The sequence below is a fragment of the Desmodus rotundus genome, chromosome 5 (assembly GCF_022682495.2).
Source record: "Desmodus rotundus isolate HL8 chromosome 5, HLdesRot8A.1, whole genome shotgun sequence".
NCBI classification, from domain to species: domain Eukaryota; kingdom Metazoa; phylum Chordata; class Mammalia; order Chiroptera; family Phyllostomidae; genus Desmodus; species Desmodus rotundus.
Window position 1 is genome coordinate 66961030 of NC_071391.1, and position 21530 is coordinate 66982559.

Consider the following 21530-nt stretch of genomic DNA (forward strand, 5'->3'; position numbering starts at 1 on the left):
ACAGAGTGCTTGGTACTCCTGAGCATCTGGAAACTTTTCAGGCTTCTAGACTTTGTATGTTTGAAAATTACAGCAACACGGTCCTTAGTGGATGAATTATTCACATTTAAACAATTAACTTAATCCTTCCAACCATTTGGAGGTTTAAAAAATCTAAGCTATTGATATTAGTAATTTCAATGTAGATTTGAAATATCTCTAAACTATGCCACATAAATGTGCAAATTCTGCTAGTAACTGGCAGCTGTTTAAACTGGCTTGTATCACAGAAACAAAACAACTAATTTTTCCCACATTATTTATTATAAAAAGAGAAATATGTGATATTCATACTGAAACACTCTGCCTGAGATCCCAACCAACCTTATGTTGATTATGCCTAAAATAATAATCTTCTGCTTAGATCTCTTTTATAGACTTCAGCATTATGTATACAGTTCTCTGCCATAACAATAGGTACATAATATTTCATATATCCACAATTCACCTACTCTTATTTTGTCCTAAATGAACTTTATTTCTTAGTTAAAAGAAACAGTCACAGAGCCATAAACATGAATTTCCTTTCTTTTCAAATTCTACTTGGCTAGTGAGTAAATGGATCAATTAATTGCCTAGACTTGAGAGCAATCATATTTAAAGTGATCAAAATTATTTTAAGTAAGCACATTATTTTATGTATACTTTCTAAAATAACAAAAATGATATATGCAATTTTGAAATGAATAGAAAGAAAAATGCAGTGAAAAACCTTCCATTAATTAAAAAAAAAGGCTGAAAATAAAAAGAGGGCAAATGAATTACTAAGAAAAAGCAAGGTAACTAAAAATAAGATAGAAATCAATATAAATAGGCTAAACTCATTTAAAAGAGAGTAGGCACTCAGTAAATAGTTATTGAAGAAAAGGTAGGTAAAACATTTGATATAATAAAATAAATATTACTTTTTAGAGGTAAATAATTTCATTGTTGGAAAAATCTTGGCATTCATGCTATAAAAGTCTTAGCAAAGATTTAACCAAGATGTACATTACATGGTATAAAATATATCAAAGTTTGAAATCCTGGTTCCATCATTTAATGAGAGCTTAAGTGCTTCACTTAATTTTTCTAAAGCTTAGATTCCTTCTCAACACAACAGGCATCTCAATAATCTCTAACTCTCAGATATTTTGCAAAGTTTACTTGATACACTAATTGTGAAAATATGATAGATATGTTGTAAAGTGATATAGGAGGTTTGTCCGGAAAAATTCTAGCCATTGTTAATGTAACAAGAACAGTTTGCACAACAACAATGTAACCTGGCAGCCAAGGAGAGTGGACTGGAATGCACGTGTGAACAATGAGGACTTCACTGTACTAGTCAGTGGGGGCGGTAGCTGCCATTGAGTGAGCATGTGTACTGTGTGGCTGTCACATTCAAAATGACTGAGCACGTGTACTGTGTGGCTGCACAGTAGACGTGCAATGAATCAGCATCAAATTCTTTGGCAAAGCATCAAATCAGCCAGGTGACTCAGCCCCCCTACAGCGCCCCCTACTACCTGCAACATCTGGCTTTTCCCAAAATTAAAATCACCTATGAAAGGGAAGAGATTTCAGACCATCAATGAGATCCAGGAAAATACAATGGGGCAGCTGATGACCATTCCAACAAAGGATTTTAAACAGTGTTTTTAACAGTGGAAGAGACACTGGGAGAACTGTGTGAAGTCCCAAGGTGCCTACTTAGAAGGGGACTGAAGTATCATTGTCCTATTTACAGTGTTTCTTGTAGCTTGTATCTTCTTCAATAAATGTCTATTTTTCATAGTACAGGCTGGATACTTTCTGGACAGACCTTGTAGTCACATATATTTTTAACTAGAGCCTAATACTTTGTACAAAAATTTTGAATCCCACTTCAATGTAAGCTTCTGAGATTAATGTTTCTGTACATTATAAGACCAAAATATGTTTAAAGTAAAATAGTAATTACTGACTTCTTTATTTAAAAGTATCTGTGGTAATAATCTCTAAATCATAAAGTAATTCTTTACATAGTTATAAGTTTTATGAGGATTATTTATACATTTCCACACAGATTTTTCTTTACAATATAACACAAAATTTCAAAGTCAATAAATGAAAGAGGTGTTCTTTGGCAACCAAAATCATTTTGAGCAGATGTGATTAACACTTTAGGAAAATATATTTATTTCCTGGTAGATGAATAACTCCTTCAGTAGCCAATCAAGATGCCTTCATTCACAGATGTTACTGAGAGGACTTAATAAGATCTCTTGGGAAGTAAACAAAAAAATTTAGCAAACCAGTCTACCCTGGTTATTGCCTTTTATTCACAGAAAAAAATGTGCATTGTACATCCATTTGAGATAATGAGAAAATTGTTTTTTGGGCTATTTCTAAATATTATTTAATCTTCTCTGATGTATAAACTACTTATAATTTCACATAGTTACCACTGATTCATAGTAACTGCTATACTTTGAAATTATAGGATTTGACTGTGATATCAAGTGACCCAAATATCTGTCCTAAATATGGGTTGCAATAAACTAATAGCAGGAGGCTAATAGGAACTGTCTAAAATCCTATAAAACTTAACTGCTAGAATCAGCACATTCAGTCAATTATGTACCATGCGGCAAATGAATACCTACTAAGTGTCAGGTACTGTGCTGAGCATTGGAGATATAAATAAGATATGACAAGTGTTGTACCCTTAAAGAACATATAATCTATTAGGGGAGATAAAAATATTACTAAAATTTTACTTCCAATACTTTACTTCACATAATAAAATTCTGATAAGATAAACTATGACTTGAAAGAAGGAACTAAAACAAGAATCAGAAACAAAATCAAATCATGCATCTGTTAAACAGGTATGCAATGATGAGATGATGATCTATATTCTAGTTAGAAGAGACAGAAATTTGGGGCTGTGATTTCTAGGATGTATCATGTTATTTGCTCATTTCATAATATACAGTCTCACCTCACCCAAAGGCCACTGTTGAAGCCATACTAATGGGTGCCAGCGCAGGTATCAAAACAAACGCCTCTTTCACCACGTTGTCCCGGATTTTCCTTTCTACACGTACTCTGCCTCTTCAGCCAGATTTATTTAAGACATTTTTAAAGGTCTCCTTTTAATTGATCAAGCAAAGCACCAGGATTAAATCAGTATGTTTCAAAATGATTTTGATCTCAAGTAGTAAATCCAGTCCTCCAGGTTTCAACTTGTTTCTTTGGCAAAAATGTAAAATGTCACATTTTAGTTTTCCATGTTGATAATGTGATCACATTTAATTTATGTATTCTACACTTCACAACATCTTTATGAGAAAAGGTAAATGGTAAGAAAGTTTTCGTACTATAAAGCTGACCTATTTTCTCCTGTTCCTGTTTATTATTTCTCGCTCAAAGTTTCTGATACTCAGGTATGCAGTGAAAACCTTGAGGAGGGCCAATACAATTGCTGATGGTTTATATGTGGGGTGTGAGAGAAAGCAAAGAGTGAAGAATAACTATAATCTGATGAATTATGAGGAATGAAATTGCCATTAACTGAGGTGGAAAAGACTGCAGATAGGGCAGGTTTGGGAAGACAGAATGAAGAGCTCAGTTGTAGACATGGTTGACCTTGAGGTGCCTACTAGTCATCTAAATGGAAATGTTGAGTAGGCATCTGGATACAGAAGCCGGGGTCCTGGTCGGAGACATACATTGGGGATATGTTGGTATTTAAAGCCTAATTGCCCCGGTGAAATCCAAGGGAGTGAGAACATATTAAGGAAAGAAGTTCAAAGACTGACCATTGCAGGACCGTGACATTTCGGGGCTTCCGGAGATGAGGCAAAATCAGCACAGGAGATTAAAAAGGAAGGTAGGAGGAAAACAAGAGAGTAGGGGGTCCTGCAAAAAAGTATTTTGTGGAGGAAGCAGTGACACACTTAAGACTGACAATAATCCAAGCATCCATCCCCTGAGGAAAAGATAAACAGAATGGGGTGTTTCTATACAAAGGAATTCTATTCCGCAATATGAAGTAACTACTGACATATGCCACAATTTGTTCGAGCCTTAGAAACACTAAGCTAAGAAGCCAAACACACACACATACACAGAGACTGCATGTTATACAATTCCATTACAATAAAATTTCCAGAAAAGGAGAAAGTGTAGAGACAGAAAGTAGAACAGTAGTTGCGTGGGGATAGGTGGGAGAATGCCTTTGTTCCATGATGGAAATGTCCTAAGACTAGATCATTGCACAACTGTATAATTATACTGAATGGCATTGAATTGTACCTTTGAAATGGGTTAATTTTCTGGGATATAAATTTCACCTCCCAACCAGTGAAAAAGAGAAAGCAAGAGACAGGGAACGGGATCAGAGAGATACAAGAAGGAGGAGTGGAACTGGATAGCATATTCACAGACTAATCTTTTGAAGAGTTTGGATATGAAGAAGAGCAGGGGAAAATGAGGTAATAGCTGAAAGGAGACATGAATCAAGACAGCTTTGCTGTGTTTTGTTTTGAGATAGAGGAAGGGACAGTAAGGTTGCATGCTGTTGAGAATGACCCAGAAGGAAGTAAACAATCTCTAGTAAAGATGCAGAAGGGAGAATTACTAAAGGAATTTCTTTAAACAGAGAAAAATAAAAAGCAAACAAACAACAACAATAAAAACCCTGCAGCCCGTAAGTTTAGGAATTGCCCTTAGAAGCACAATAATGCATCTATACTAAAAAAGGGAAGTATAGTCTGTCAGTACAGAAGCTAATATGTGTGTGATTTGGTGATGAAAGCTGTGGATACTATTCTCCAATTGTTTTCCTTTCACAAAAAAAATGGTTATCAGCTGAGAGTGTGGATGGGAGAAAAATCTTCAAGAAATAAAGGGAATGAGCTGGGAGTGTGTTAATGACTGCAGCAAGGAAGGGTAGTGTCTGACGGCTTGAAATTCAAAACTGAGGATTTGTAAGGAGGATTAGGAGAATGAGCAATGAAGAGAAAGGAGGACATATCTGTTCCAGACTCAAAGTGAATGGTGCATACAATATGGGAGAATAAACAGCCATAACTTTAAAAGGCTGCAAGGAAGCCATATCTTCAGGGGATATGCAAGTCTCAATTGGAGCCGCAATCTTAAAGGAAAGCTCAACAAAGCTAAAGATATATAGGATTTGGCTGATCAGGGATAACTACTCATCTGGTCAGTGTTAGACATGGGCCTGGATGCTGAGCTACTCCTGTTATATTGGGTCATGCATGTGCCCCTAAAACTTCATTGTGATAACACTGATGTTTGAATAGATAATTTGGCATAACACTCCAGAATGAGTAGCTAGTACAATTCAACCTGTCCTACAATTATATAACTAATTATATAATTAACTGTCCTTAAATTATATAATCAGTCTAACATTTTTCATGACACATCTACAGTAGTAATCATTTGGCTTTACTCTTATAGTCTCAAACTGAGGTCGCATTTTTATTTTATCAATTAATACATATTATTATTATTATTGTTCAGTTACAGTTATCCCACCTTTTTCCTCGTTGCTCTCCTCCACCCTCCCCTGAGCCCCCACAGTCAATGCCCACCCCATTGTCCACGCCCATGAGGCCTCTATTCACGTTCCTTCACTCGCCCTTCTCCTTCTTTCTTATATCATGCTTGTCATGTATTCAATTCACTAAACTATTTCTTTCCCACTGGAAATATTTTTTACATAGTTTTCTTTGCAAATTGGATAATTTTCCTATGTCTAACCTTATGGTTTTATATCCTATATCATCCTTTGTCATTTCACTTTTTTTTAAACATGTTCCAACAACCTTGAAATATACATTAAGATCTCAGAGAATCTTGCCCCCCTCCCCAGGAGTCATTTCATGATGTTAACTCCTGTAAGTCTGCGGATGAACACCTTCATCCTCTGTAGAGCCTGTTGGCTTCTCCTCCCCTTCCTCCTCAACTTCCTTCCTTTTATCTCTAACAACTGTTCATCTAATACTGCCTTTCAAATAAAACCTGTCTAATAATCCATTAGACCTAACATATCTTAATACTATAGGTTTATACTAAACTTAATAATTATTTTCTATTTCCTATAAGAAAAAAGTTAAAACACACATTGCCTTGAAAGAATCTAGACCTTGGACCACATGAAGGTAAGACTAGATATGCTCATTGTAAAGTCCCCGAACTGATCACCGAAGGGTTGGTGAAATTGAAGTGACATATAAGAATTAAGTGGGTACAACTCAGAAATTATTACTAAGAGTAATTTTGAAACTAAAATTATTTCAAATTATTTTCCTTTTGAAATTTAGTGTACTACTCTTTCAATTAAAAAAAAAAAAGTTAGCCCTGGCTGGCGTGGCTCAATTTGTTGGGCATCACCCGCAATGATTCCAGGTCAAGGCGCATGCCTGGGCTGTGGGTTCAATCCTGGGCTGGGGTGCGTAGAAGAGGCAACTGGCCAATATTTCTCTCTCATATTGACATTTCCCTCCCTCTCTATCTCCCTCCCTTTTCTTCTCTCTAAAAATGAATAAATTCTTTAAGAAAAAGTTAGAAGGAGGGTCAGGTAAAGGTGAGAAACTCTAAGACATTTGAACGAGGTCTAATTGTAATTTCTGATAAGAATTTTCTATGGTGGGACAAAATTGGGCCCCTTTGTTATACCAATAATGCAACCTAGAAATAAGTGGCTTTCACACTTAACAAAGAAAAAAATTACTGAGATGCCAGAATGTCTTTATTATTTCTCATATAGAAATAAACACTTATATACCCCCCCCTTTCTCTAACTGATGTTAGCCACTCTTAAATTGTATTATAGGAAAACTATACTGAGGTAAAAAAAAATACTCATTTTAAATTACAGGACTCAGAGAAAATGAGTATAATTAGCTGAGTTGGCAAAATGAAATTATTAAGCTGAGCACAATTTACTATTATGTTACTCCAAACTTCATAAAGTACTTACCTATTACCATGAATCTTACAAGAGCTCAAGGAGCCAAAAAGAAGGCTATAATTTTGTTTGAAAATCATAAAATATTTCTTAGCAGTCTTTGTTTCAGTGTGATAAACACCATAAAGCACCCGGTTTCCAGCTTATCTTCTGCAACAAGATGCACGTGGGTATTACGTTAACTCAACTCTGACACTCCAAATAATTTTGAAAGGTTTTTACTCTCTCAGCTTATCGCTTTCCCGTGTCCCAGGCAATGTGTTCCTCTGTGGTGGCACACAGAGGCATAACCACAACAGTCAAGAGTTAGAGTGGTAATAAAACAGTCTTATCATAGGGGCTCAGTCTCTTGTCCAGTGGTACTGAGAGTATATGATCTTTAATGGCACAACTGGTACTATGATGCATGTCAAGAAAACCATACGCATTTTACTTGGAAGTCACCCCAGTCAAGACACGATCTGAAACAAGGAGCATAATAGTAAAAGCGAGCAGCAGCAATACAGAATGGGGTCCTACCGTACCTGGCGAATGAGGCGGAGGAGAGCACATCAGAACAACCCCCTGGCCTTCCCTCACAGAGACTGCACTTCTCGTCCGGCCACTAAAGTTTCCCAGATCTGCCAACATAACACAGCATTCAGAACAAGGCAAAATGGAGTTTAAAGAATTCGACTCTTGTCATTTGTACTTACTTTTCTCTCATTATCCAGACAAGCTTTCTTCTTGTTTGTTAAACAGTGATAGGAGGGCCTTAAAATAAATCTATGCCATCCAATTTTAAATACCATTATGTTCAGATTATATGAACATTCTTCATTTATAGTGCATACAGTTGCCAGTATAAAAAAGAAATTGGACAAAACATTTATAACACATTAAATAGTTCTTTTATTTCTTCATGATATTACCTCCATGTTGATTTTTCTACTACCAATAAAACCTATTTGTGCACAGTGAGAAGAGAAATTGAAGTGGGTCAGGGGTACCTGCTGTCCAACCACTGGTCTCGTTATATGTCATGCTAGGGATGACATGTAAACCCAAGCATACATTTATCAAATTAGAGAGACTTGTGTGCTCCAGCAAAATATAATGAGGATATAAAATGTTCTTTCTCTATAAATGTGAGTGAATAAGTCATGTTACTTTCATTTTATAGAAGCCTGCAATGGCCTGTGTGAAATAATTATACTAATCTATTTTGATTACTTGGGGAATTACAGCTATCAAAAAACTCACATGTCTGACGGATTATAACATTGATGTGGTTCAATTGTCTTCCCTTAAATTATATTACGTTTCCACAATTTCAAATACTGTCCTAAAAATAAAATGAGCTAAAAAAGAATTCTATGTATTATTTGTATTTTTAATATTGTTTATTAATACATTCAGAGCTCAGTACTTATGTCCCTTCCCCCCATCTCAGGCTAGGTTGATCAAAGACATAATTTTTACAGTAGTTTCTTAGAAATGGTAGGAGTTCAGTATTTTTATAAATAAACATTGTTCTAGAATTCTCAGTCTGTGAAAACATGTTCCCATGGTGAGAAATGTTCTTTGAAATTGTTCTGCCTCTCTTTCCTTTATTCATCAATTGTAAGAGAGATTTTTGAAACTTTTCATATTTCATGCTAAAACAGTATGCTTTAGAGTAATGCAATTTATTAGCTCCCCATATTTAATGTTTGATAATCTGAAAAATGATGAATATAAACAGTCAAGAAAATATACTAGATATGAAGGATATAAATCACTAACTTTAATATCCTAAAAGAATCCTAATCTTACTTTTTGTGAAAGATAGTTAACAATTTCCTTACCTGCTGAATTTATAATGAAATCTTCTTAATACATTCAAAATGATAATGGACTAATAAATAGTAAAGGCATAATGCCAAAAATAGCCAAAGAGGTATTCATTATTGAAGAAAGTGTTTAGGATTTTCCACATAGTTCTGTGTCTCACTGGAAGTAGTTATGCTTTTCTCAAAGTGGCAAGACAAGAAAGAAAGTTGTCCTAGTTCTACTTTTTTTTCTTTTTTTGACGGTGTGAAAACATACACACTAACTTCAAGTAAAAATCAAGTTCATTCATATTCAAATATCTGTGACTTACAGCTTTAATTCATATGTATTGATCCTTAGAGATAGAAGCTATCTTTTTTTTCAACAAATGATCTCAACATGAAAAAAAGCTGGCATGGTTTCTAACTTGACTTCCCTTGACAACTCCAAGAACAGTGCGGGATCCATACAGTAAGGTGGTGGTTACAGTAAGGCTGTAATATCTTTAGAAAATATATGGTTTTACTTTCTTCTTTTTATCCTTATTGGTTTTATAAACTCTGGAAAACTATTTGGATGTCAATTTATTTTAACTTAATTTCTTAAATAGTTTTTGAAAAATATACATGTAGCTTCCAATACATGTACTACCAGTTTATATTATGCTTAGTGTGACATTTCAAATCAATCTATTTTAGTTTAAAAGAATATATTAATAGAACACAAGACTAAATTAGTGCCTATTTCTGGGAAATTCAAGTATAGGCATGGCTTAGAAAATAGATAACAAAAGAGAAAAATAATTATAGAATTATTAGGACTTGGTTTGTGTTTTGAGATCACAATGACCCAAAAGATAGCACTCAGCTGTAATTGCTATATTTTGTACCAGCTGTTCATACAGGTGCAGTTTAACACTTCCTTGTGGAGTGGTGTCTGTGTCATTATGTTCTGGGTGCTATAGTACCAGCGGTACAAAGGTAAGTAGATTGTTTGCGGCTGTGAATAGACAGTTTTTGTATTTCATAAAGACATATAGACACTAAAAAGAGATCTGCACTTTTATGGAGAGTATCTTTTTCTCATTTAAATGTGTCTGCCTAGAAAAAAAGTGGAATATTTTTATAATGCGAAAAAGATCCTTTTGTCACACATGGTGGTGGTTGATCCTCAGAATGATTTATGTGAAGATTTCTTGGTTGGAGTTGGGATGGCAACTGGAGAGAACAGGCTGAGCAAAAACATAGCTGGTTGTTTTCATCTCACTGCGAACAGAAAGCAGTTTCTTTGGAGGCACTCATCAGAGAATTTAGTATGAGTGCTTATCTTTTTATTTTAATAGATTATACTTTCTAACATACCAAGGAGAGAAGTGAAAAGAAAAGAACAAGAACTCTAATGGTTGGGGCTTAGATTATCTCACTATCATTTATACAAAGTAAAAAAAAATACTTGCTTATATGTTCTATTTTTGACCTTTGAGGGGAAAGTTAGTAAAGATAAAAATCTTAAACAAGTACAAAATGCAGGTTTCAATTATGAATTGAATTAAACCTCTTTCTGGGCTTACTATAAAGCACTTGGGCAAATAGACAAGCAACAGACTGGAAGAGAAAGTCTGTGGTCAAGAATCACAGGGCCCCAGGCCGTGTCTTTTATCACGCTCTTTCCAAGTTCAGAAGCTCATGTGGAGTTTAATAGTCGAGCTTTAGCTAAAACTGCAGCTTACAAAATTATTACATCTATTCATCCTAGATAAACCATGCAAAGAAAAAGAGATGTACAATAAATGATGTAATTGAGAGCTTCACGTGACAGAATGTAGATTTAGGATGTGTGATTTGAAGCATGTTGAGACAAGATATAAGACAAATTTCATCAATTCATTTAATAAAATTTTATCAGTGCAAACTTCACACCAAATGCTTAGTTAGATATTGGTGATGCAGAAAAGCTGTAGAGAAATGATATAGATATGTGAACTAATCATACTGACTTGGGCCAACTGTCCTTAGACTCAGCTTGGAGGAGTCTGTGCCACCAAATAGATGCAGGAGACCAAACCATCACAGCTTCAATCTGTCACGGCCATGCTTATGAGTTATCAGTACATGCCATGTACCTTTCCCATGTAGCACTTGTTATCCCCCTAAATGTAAGTTGCAAACACATGCACACACACACATACATGGACTCGGACCCACTTCCTTCCTCCCTTCCTTCCTCCCTCCCTTCTTCCTTCTTCCTTGTTTTCTTCCTTCCTTCCTTCCTTCCTTCCTTCTTTGTTTCTGCCTTCCCTCCTTCCTGCATGCCTTCCTGAATCCTTTCTTTCTTCCCTGCATTATTCCACAAAGGATTTGAGGCATCTTAAAATATATATGTATATAATACAAAAAGATAAACAGGTAGTTGAAAAATTGCAGGTGAAGGCAAAATGAATGTGGTAAGAATCCTGTAGGGTAAGATAAGCACTTAAGAATATATGTTACATACATTTTTAAATTATTAGAAGTTGACAATATATTTGATGCTAAACTTACGAGGATCAAAACAAAGAATATGTTGCCAATCTTAGAATTCCTGGTTATTGTAAGATCAAAACTTTTAGTAACTCAGGAGAAGCACAGTGTTACTGGGTATTGATATCTAAGAGGAATTTCTCCTGAAAGACTTCATAAAGATCACGGTGGGTGGTATAGTAGGCTGAGCAACTTTGCAAACCAATTAGGAAACCAATTAGTGGTTTTTCAACCACTGAAATACCTTAAACAGTTACAGTGTGAGATATACACATGCACACACATGCAGATAAAATATTTCAAAAACCATTCCCTAGACAAGTGAAATAAAGCGTTGGAGAGAGAGTGAGGTTGAAGTAAACTGGCAAGAAGGAAAGTACATAAGGTTCCTGGACACCGATGTCATGACCTTATGTATGTTAAATACAATAGATGAGTTAGTTTTCAGGGATGATGGAAAAGGTGTCAAGGCAAGAGAATAAATCTTATACATTAGAAATGATGTGCTGAGGCTCACCTGTCTCCTAGACACTAATTTTACAAGCTTAAATCTATTCTAGGACAAGTGGCACTGTTTGGCTTCTGGGAGGGGTGAGTTTGGAAGAAAGGGAGTGGAATGGTCCTTTTTAATTGTACTCGGTTATACATTCATCCTGGAGGGGCTGCCAGGAAGTTCCACACTGCCAATGCTCCAGGCATTCTCAATTAATTCTCTAACATTGAAAGTGCTGTGAGTGATGAGATCATTCATTATGAGTTCTAAACATCATAAAATTGAATTTGAATTTTTACAAAAAATTTAAAAAAGCAAAATGCTATTTGAGTTTAATTCTAAAGTCACAGCATCAGATTTATATGTAAGATTGAGGAACTAAGAGGGGTGCTCTTCCTGAGGGGTCTCACAGTTTTAACTTCTATGATTTATATAAAAACAACTGACAAGTTTCCTAGTATTGACTTGGTGTTTCTTGCTTCCCTTGCAAAGTGATTGTATATTGAAGTCTTTCCTCTTTTTGACATTGTTACTGTTGTTCCTATATTGTTGTCAGATTTTTGTGTCCCATGTAAATACCATGTAAAAAACCTGATGATCCCTCATTCAGAAACTATCTTTGACATTTTAAAATGTTAAAAAATAAAGGGAAATACAAAGAAATTCATGAGTAATAATCATAGTGGCTACTACCATACTTATTCTATTCTGGAAATTAAACATTAATTTCTGTGTTTTAAAGATTATTAAACACAGGAAGAAAGCAAATAACTTGTCTATTGTCACAGACTTAATAACTAATGGGTTAGCAAATCAAACTCAATGTGGTTGTTTAAAAAAGATTTGAGGACAAAAGTAATCCAACATTTGGAAGAGACACCAAGATGATTTTAGAAATTTAGAAATAATGTTCATAAAAATATCTTCATGAAAATCATTATAAAAGGCATCCAAATTAGAAAGGAAGAAGTAAAACTATCTTTATTTGCAGATGACATGATATGTACATAGAGAACCCCAAAGATTCCACCAAGAAACCACTAGAACTCATAGATGAATTCAGCAAAGTAGCAGAATACAAAATTAATATCCAGAACTCAGTTGCATTTTTTTATGCCAATAATGAACTAACAGAAGAGAAATTAAGAAAGCAATCCCACTCACAATTGCTTAAAAAAGAATAAAATATGTAACAATAAACCTAACCAAGGATGTAAAAGACCTGTACCTCAACAATTGTAAAGATATTGAAGAGATAGAAGATACAAGTATAAGCACAGACCATGTTCATGGAGAGAAAGAATTAACATCATTAAAATGCCCATACTACCCCCCAAAATTTGTAGATTCAACACAATTTCTTTCAAGATTCTAATGATGTATTTCACAGAATTAGAACAAATATTCCAAAAATTTCCATAGAATCACAAAAGACCCCAAATAGCAAAAGTGATCCGGAGAAGGAAGAACAAAGTTGGAGGAGTCATGCTACCTAATACTAAACTATCCTTAAGGCCATAGCAGTCAAAACAACATGGTGCTGGCATAAAAACAGACACATAAATCAACTGAACAGCATGGAGAGCCCAGAAATAAGCCCACACCTTTATAGTTGATGACAGAAGAAGCAAACACATATAATGGGCTAAAAATAAGTGGTATTTTTCAATAAAGTGGTATTGGGAAAATTGGACAGATATATGCAGAAAAATGAAACTAAACCACCTTCTTATCCCACTCAAAACAATAAATTCAAAATGGATTAAAGAGTTAAATGTTAGACTCAAAACCATAAAATCATAGAAAAAAACATAGGCAACAGAATCTCAGACATTGCTCATAGCAATGTGTATAGACATATCTCTCCAGGCAAGGGAAACAAAATAAAAATAAACAAATGACACTAAATCAAACAAAAGTTTTTTCACAGCAAAGGAAAAACATCAACGAAATAAAAAGACAAGCCATAGAATGGGAGAGCATTTTGCTGATACATCTGATTAGGAGTTAATATCAAAAATTTATAAAGAACTTACAAAACTCAATGCCAATAAAACAAACAACCTAAATAAAAATGGGCAAAGGACCTGAACAGACACTTCTCCAAAGAAGACATACAGATGGCCAATAGACAAAAGGAAAGATGCTCAATGTCACTAATCATCAGAGAAATGCAAATTAAAACCACAATGAGATATCATGTCACACCTGTCAGAGTGGCTATCATTAATAAATCAACAAACAACAAGTGCTTGTGAGGACATGGAGAAAGAGGGACCCTTTTGCATTCTTGGTGGGAATGCAGACTGGTGCAGCCACTGTGGAAAGCAGTATGGGTTACCTCAAAAATTAATAATGGATCTCCCTTTTGACCCAGTGGTCCCACTTCTGGGAATATATCTAAAGGAACTCAAAACACTAATTCAGAAGAAGATAAGCACCCTTATGTTCATGGCAGCGTTATTTACAAACACCAAGATATGGAACAGCCCAAGTGTCCATCAGTAGATGAGTAGATAAAATAACTATGGACCATTTACAAAATGGAATACTTCTTGGCTATAAAAAAAGAGAAAAGTTTACCCTTTGTGACAGTATGGATGGACCTGGAGAACATTATGCTATGTGAAATAAGCCAGTCAGCGAAAGACAAATACCATATGATTTCACTCATATGTGGAATCTAATGAACAAACTGAACTAACAAGCAAATAAAAGTCAGACTCATAATTAGAGAGCGGGATGATAGCTAAGGGTAGGGAGAGGTTAGGGGGTAGCGGGATTGAGCAAAAAGGACACAGGACTCATGGACATAGAGAACAGTGTGGTGATTGCTGGGGGGAGGGGTTATAAGGGGACTAAATGGTAATAGAAAAAAATACCATCAAATTATTTTTAAAAATAAATAATAATAAAAATTTCTGACAGACGAAAGACATAAAGATGAAAACATTAGTGAAGAATGGAAAATAATTTTTATATTTATTTTAAGAGAATTAAATTAGAATTTTCAATGCACAGTCATTTTTTTCCTCACACAAAGCCCTCCATAAGACATTCTACAACAAGCACGATTCTTAATAATAATAGTTTTTGAGGTAAAAATTTGATTGTTGAATGGTACCTTGAGTGAAAGACAAAAAACATGAAGCGTTTGGTGTTTTACTCCAGGCATGAACTCATGAGCCCGTGGTCTATTTGTTAGCAGACAGCAAGCAGGGCGAACTAGCCCCACCTATTGATGAGATAATAACTGGCATTCACTAAGGTTAAGGGGTGAGAATAAAAACTTGCAGCCAGTAACAGTTTGAGCCTTGAAGATGACAAAATCAGTTTTGGAACTAGCATGTTTTTAATTTAGCATTATCCTCATACATTTAGAGTATTTCCATCAATGTGATTATTTCTTTAAACACTTTCCTATTATGTCATATGAAATAATGCTACAATTCTTTAAAGTATTTGTTATGTCATCTGTGAATGAGATATCACATCACTTTTTAAAATGTTAATTATTGAATAAAATTAGTCTTTCAAGAATATTAGTTGAGAAAATTAGCAGTGTGTTAAAAAATACTTTCCATCTATTACATGAAGATAAGAATTGAATTAAGATGTAGCTGAAGTGGTAAGGTAAATCTACAAGAGATAATGACAAGTTATAATGAGACATTCTTTATTCCCATTTTTTCTTTGGTTATATATAACAGGTCAGGTGACTAATCTCTTGCTATGGCTTGCCATTTACACTTCAATATTTTTAAACACAAGTCATCCAGGCAAAGGTTTTTTAATTAAGAGGAAATCAAAGCTCACTAGGTATGTTTGCCTTGAAAGACATGATTTTAACTACATTATAAGTAAAACAGTAAATTATAATTGCTCTTGTAAAAAGATAAATTATCCAAAGAGCATGATAAAATGTTTTTGATCTTAGGTCTTTTTTTTTTTTGGTGTCTTGATGTGGATTCCCAAAAAGCTGTGAATTTCTGTGAATAATATATGTGGTGAAATAACCTCAAAGGTGAAATTTGTGGGTAAATTTGATTAGCTAATGGGATGATAGGCTATAAATCCTGGTGGAGGTTCTCTACATTAGACACTTGCTACACTTTGGGTAAGGAATTACATAAAAAAAAATATTTGCTTGCTTCCCAGTTCAATTTTTTTTCCAAATTGAGATCAGTTGTAATTCACCAAATGTCTCAGGAAATTGTAAAGCTGAGCATGGGAAAGAAATAATGTAACAGAACTAACAGAGCAGTTATTAGGTCTTTGAGTAATTATAGACCCATAAAATTGGATGGAGGGTGTTTTTCAGTAAAACCAACAAGTCATTTAGTACATAAATTCCTAAAACTCAGAGATCTTAATATTGTCTATCAAGCTTTTGGGCCTGTTTCTTTAGCTATTTTACATTTCATAATCTTATTAGTTAGTTACTTCTTTGCCTACGACCAGGGTTTCTTACCTATTTCTCCCTCCATTTTTTCCCCTGGCACAACTTCCACCTTACATTGAACTAGCTACCTTCTTTGCTCTGGGAAAGGGGATGCAAATGGAGAAAAACATTGACAATGATGACAGGTTTTGCTCTAAATTAATGACCATGAACCTCAGGCAGGCCCTTTGTGCAAAAATCTATGAACCCTGACAGGGTTTCTATATGTTTGAGTTAAATTTTATGGAGTCAGTTCTCTCTTAATCCTTAGACAATACTTTCACATCTACTCTCTTTCAAAACAAACTCCTGTTTTTTCCCTCACTTTTTTTTCTCCCAATTCCTGCAGAAATGTAAGTAATCTAAAACCCACTTATATGTACTTCACCTACAGGGACACTGCGATGTGTGCCTCCAATTCCTTGTCCTGGCTGTCGGGAGTCGCGCTGACAGACAGCTTTCTGCTCCCAGCCCCTTTAGAGATTGCCTTGGCTAGAGAGAATCAGGCCACCTAAGGTGATATCATTTCCTTGGGTAGTACACAGCCAACAGTTGCTCAATGAGTGCGTAAAGTAGCCTGACCACTTTGGTCTAAGATCACACAAATCTGACAAGCTATTCTAGGTTTAGAGTCCCTTTTAGGTGTCAGCTGGGGGCAATATCAAAGCTCAAATTGTCTCCTTCCTCCTCCCTTCCAGTGGTGGGTTCCAAAGGCACTTCTTAATAACCATCATCTACACTCCACTCCACTGCACCTAGTCTGTTTCCCAGACTGTCAACCTTAACACACCACTGCAGGAGCTATCAGTTTACCTGTATCTGTATTGCCCCCCATCCTCTGATCATAAATGAATTGTCCGTGACCAAAGACCCACCTCTCCTTCCTGCATCATCAATAGCATTCAAACATTCTGGTATTTTCCCAAAGTCTTATTTTTAAAAAGACAGAGAAAGAAAGAGATATATGTATCTCTTTGACCCAATTTTCCCCTCTAGGTTCCAACTCATTGTCATTCTCCCAGTCTGCAAACACAATTCCCATTCTTTTTTAGCTTCTCAAATCAGGCTGTCTTCCTACCACTGGCTAAAATGCTACTATAAAAGTAACCAATGATCTCCGCATTGTTGAACTTACTGATCAGTTTTTCAGTTCTCATCCACTTGACCTATAATCAGTATTTGATAAAATTGATCACACTCTTCTGAAAACCCTTCCTTTACTTGTATTTTTCCTTCTTAACTGTGCCTTCTCCCTCATTTTCGTAGCTTATTTGTCCTCAACTTCCCGATATCTAAACATTTCAGGGACCCATCTTAGTCCTTGAACTTTTCACTTATTAATCCACACCATCCCTGAGGTTATGTAATGAAGAATTACCAAATTTATCCTTACCTGGACACCTTCCTTGGATGGCAACACACAGACACACATACACACACAAACACACTGTTTGCTTCATATTCCCACTTGGATGTTAAGAGGCACTGCAAACACGACATATCCTAATGGGATTCCCATTTCCACCTGCTAACCCACCATTACCATAGTATTTACCATTAAAGTAAATGATCACTACATTTTTCCAGTTATTAACACAAAAATGCAAATATTATCTGTGATTCCAGTATGTCTCTCACACCCCACAGACATAGCAAATCCCATTTATATTATTCCATAATATATCCAGAATCCAACAGCATGTAACCTCTACAGCTTTCACCCAGGCATCTCTTACACCTTGATAGTTGTGATATCAGCCTACTGGTGTCCTTGCTTCTCTCTGTGATCTTTGCAGTCCATTCTTAGCACAGTGGCCAGAGTTGGTTCTTTCCTAATGAAGTTAGATCACATGCCCTAAATGGCTTCTCCCTTAACCAGGGCAAAACCGAAGCTACTAACAATGGCCTACAGGCCCAAACAATCTACATTTTGTTGCCTCTTTGATGTCATCTTCTACTATACTCATTTTCCCTACTTCCTTTCTAGCACACTAGCTTCTTTGCCTTTTTTGTCAAACATACAAGTGGTGTCCTACCTCAGGGCCTTTGTACTTGCTATTGCCTCAAATAGAATGTGTTCTCCTACCAGATATACCCATGGGTGACACCTCTACCTCCTCTAAGCCATCATTTCAGTGTCATCTGCATGAAGAGATCTTCCCTGGAAGGATTTTTGTTTGCTATGTTCATTGCAAATTTCCCCGACTCTTTCCCTAGCTGTTTTCTTTGCCTGGAGCAGGCTCCCGCCTGAGTATTTGTGTGGATCTCTAACGTTGTATAGGTCTCTGCTGGAACGTCACCTTTGCAGAGTGGACTTCCAATGTCTGTTCTCTTTATTCTGATTCCTTTTCTATCATAATGCTTGTTACAACCTGACACTTTATGTAATGGGTTTTAAAATGACTGCCTGCCTTATCCAACCCATTCGAATGCAATCTTCTAGAAAACAAACTTTGTCTTGTCACTGCTCAAAATAATGCCTAGAGTATTATTCAATAGGTACCTAATAAATAATCAACAAATAAGTCATTGAATCAATAACATAATCACATATTAATCTTTAGCATATATTTGTACCTAAAGAATATTAGTTTTGACACTTTAAAATGTTGAGATATTTTCCAAATATCATGCCATTATACATTTACAAAATTATAATTATATGAGATCCAAAGTTCCTAGTAAATACTGATCTTGACAATTAACCTGAAGCCTATATATATTACAATTCTATTATGAGAGCAGGATTTTAACCCAAGATTAAACTTTTGATAATGAAAAGCTCACGTGTATCCCATTTCAATCCTTAGCTGAGATGGAAGCTGGATGACAGGCAAGTCTTTAGAAACCAAATTTTTTCAGTTGGTGGTGTAATAATTCCAAAATTATTAAAGTCTTCAGAAACAAGTTATTATAATACTTTCTATGACATCTTACTATATTTCCAGAAAAACCTCTTATGCATAGCAATGTAAACAACCAAATTCTGTAAACTACTCTTACTAAATATGATTAAAAACTTCTAAGAATAGACATTCAATACTTTGCATGAAATTATATTAATAGAAATATTGTACCTCTACGGCTCATTTTAATCTAAAATATGTAAGTTACTAACTAAACAAATAATGTTAAAGTTATATTTTAAATTATCACTATACAATATAAGGACTTTGAAGGCAAAAAACTAAGATTCAAATTCTAGTATCACTACCGATTAAGAGTCACCTTGGAAAAATTAATTTACTACACTATACTTTAATTCCTAGCCAAGATGAGATAATTATACATGTGTTATAATGTTATTGTAAAAACTCCCTAACATATAAAAATATATCACCCGTATCACTGGCCAATTATAAACAGTGAATAAATATTTCCTTTTAAAATTTATATACATATATGTCATCAATTTCTAATTATATACCTACATAATTATCATTTTTCACTAAATACTCTGGAGCACGCAGAATGAAAGAATCTCAATTGTAGTAGTTGAGGAGCACCAACATGCAATGCAAATTAAGGGAAGCTAGTACGCTCATTAAGTGAAAGAGGCAGCTGAGTGGAACCACTGCAAGCAGAGTGGCAAACTTAGACAAGCTATTTCACCCGTTACATCTCAGCTTCTTTATCTGTAAAATGAGGGTAGAAAATATATCTCATAGTTTTTTGAGACTTAAGTATAATAACTTCAATACAGCAGTTAGTACAACACATGACAATATGATAAATGGAGGCAATTATCTTCATTATTAATGTTATAAAAAACACCGTTGTGAGAATTATGACATATTACCTAAACTTTCTACTAGTTAGGATGAAATTTGTAGGAAAAGCTTAACCTTCCTGTGATTGCTTCTTCACCTATAAGTCAGGGATGTGGTTCGCTCAAGAAACAAACCCACGTGACTGCGGGGTTGCAAGTGTAGGATAACAAACATGGTGTGAACTCACTGAACCGGCCAGGGTACGCCTCACATGAAGGTTCCCTTAGTTTTAATAAACACTGTGAGGGCTGCAGGAATACGGGTATAGTCAGGTATAGTCTGAAGGAGAACAGTTTTCCATACTTGGGCAGGATGATCTCTAAGATGCTAAACATTCCATTATTTTAATTTACTGCTTATGATTGTAACTTCAAGCTATCATCCAGAACTTATTTCTTTTTATCCTAACCTGAGGATATTCTTTTCATTGTTTTTCATAGAGAGAGGAAGAAAGAGAAATATTGATGAGAGACATAAGCATCAATTGGCTCATGTGCGTGGACTGGGCAACCTATGCTTCCAGGCCAGGGGTCAAAGTGCAACCTAGGTATGTGCCTTTACTAGGAATCCAACCTGTAATTCTTTGGTTATGGTTTGATGCTCCAATCAAGTGACCCACAAAGGCCACTGCCAGAACTTTTTTAAATGTGTAATTATATGTTACCAATCATTCAGAGCTTATTTCAACCTGTAAACATAAATATACATAATATATAAATATGTAAAACAAATATGTATAATAAAAATATACTGAAAAGAATACTCTTAACACCTATTATTACTATGAATAGCAAAACAAAGAAACTTTAATTCATTTTTATGTTTTGATAATTGACTTGATAAACTGAAATAAGAAAACATTGTTATCAGCATAAAAATGTATACCATTTATTTACAAAGCTACATTTTTCTGTAGCTTTTATGATGATTGATTTAAGGTAATGGAACATACAAAAAGTTGCTAAAATGAATATTCTCTTACTATAATTGAGAAAAATGTTGTCTTGCTTATCTTCTGTATTACACATTATGAAAGTTTATATTCATGCCAAAATGATTTATGTTTAAAGTCTTTCACATATTGTCTTTTTTATATAGTGTATTTTATATATACAATCATTGTTGAGCAGAAGGTAAAAATAAAAGGAGTTAGTCCAAGGTTACAGTTTTGGGAATTGACAAGCCACTGGACATCGTGATTTCCTTCTTTATTCGTAGAATGTGGGGAAGACTAGAATGCAGTAACCCTCCACGGCGCCAGATAGTTCTATGAAGTTGGAAGTTGACAGGGATGTCTGCTCTTCTACTGTGTGTGAAATCAGAGTGTTTCTGTCTGATTTTAAAAAATATAATTTATTTCTATTAGTATCTGGAATTTCTGGGACACTGCCACGTTTTTAACAGAGAAACTCTTTTCTGCTCTATACCTTTCTACACCGCCAAAGAAACTTTTAGCCCCTCAGCTCCTACTTAGAACAGCTCTTCTTTTCCATACATACAATGAAAACTGTAA

The 21530-nt window shown here is 35.0% G+C and overlaps 1 protein-coding gene across 1 annotated transcript in view; it reads right to left on the bottom strand.

Annotated features, from left to right (window-relative positions):
* The window catches only part of CNTN5 (contactin 5), a 1123225-nt gene that overhangs the window by 359675 nt on the left and 742020 nt on the right, over window positions 1–21530 (bottom strand). Inside the window, exon 7 of the mRNA XM_024574613.3 lies at window positions 7528–7623. Within this exon, the coding sequence (XP_024430381.3) occupies window positions 7528–7623 (96 nt within the window). The remainder of the gene's footprint in view (window positions 1–7527; window positions 7624–21530) is intronic.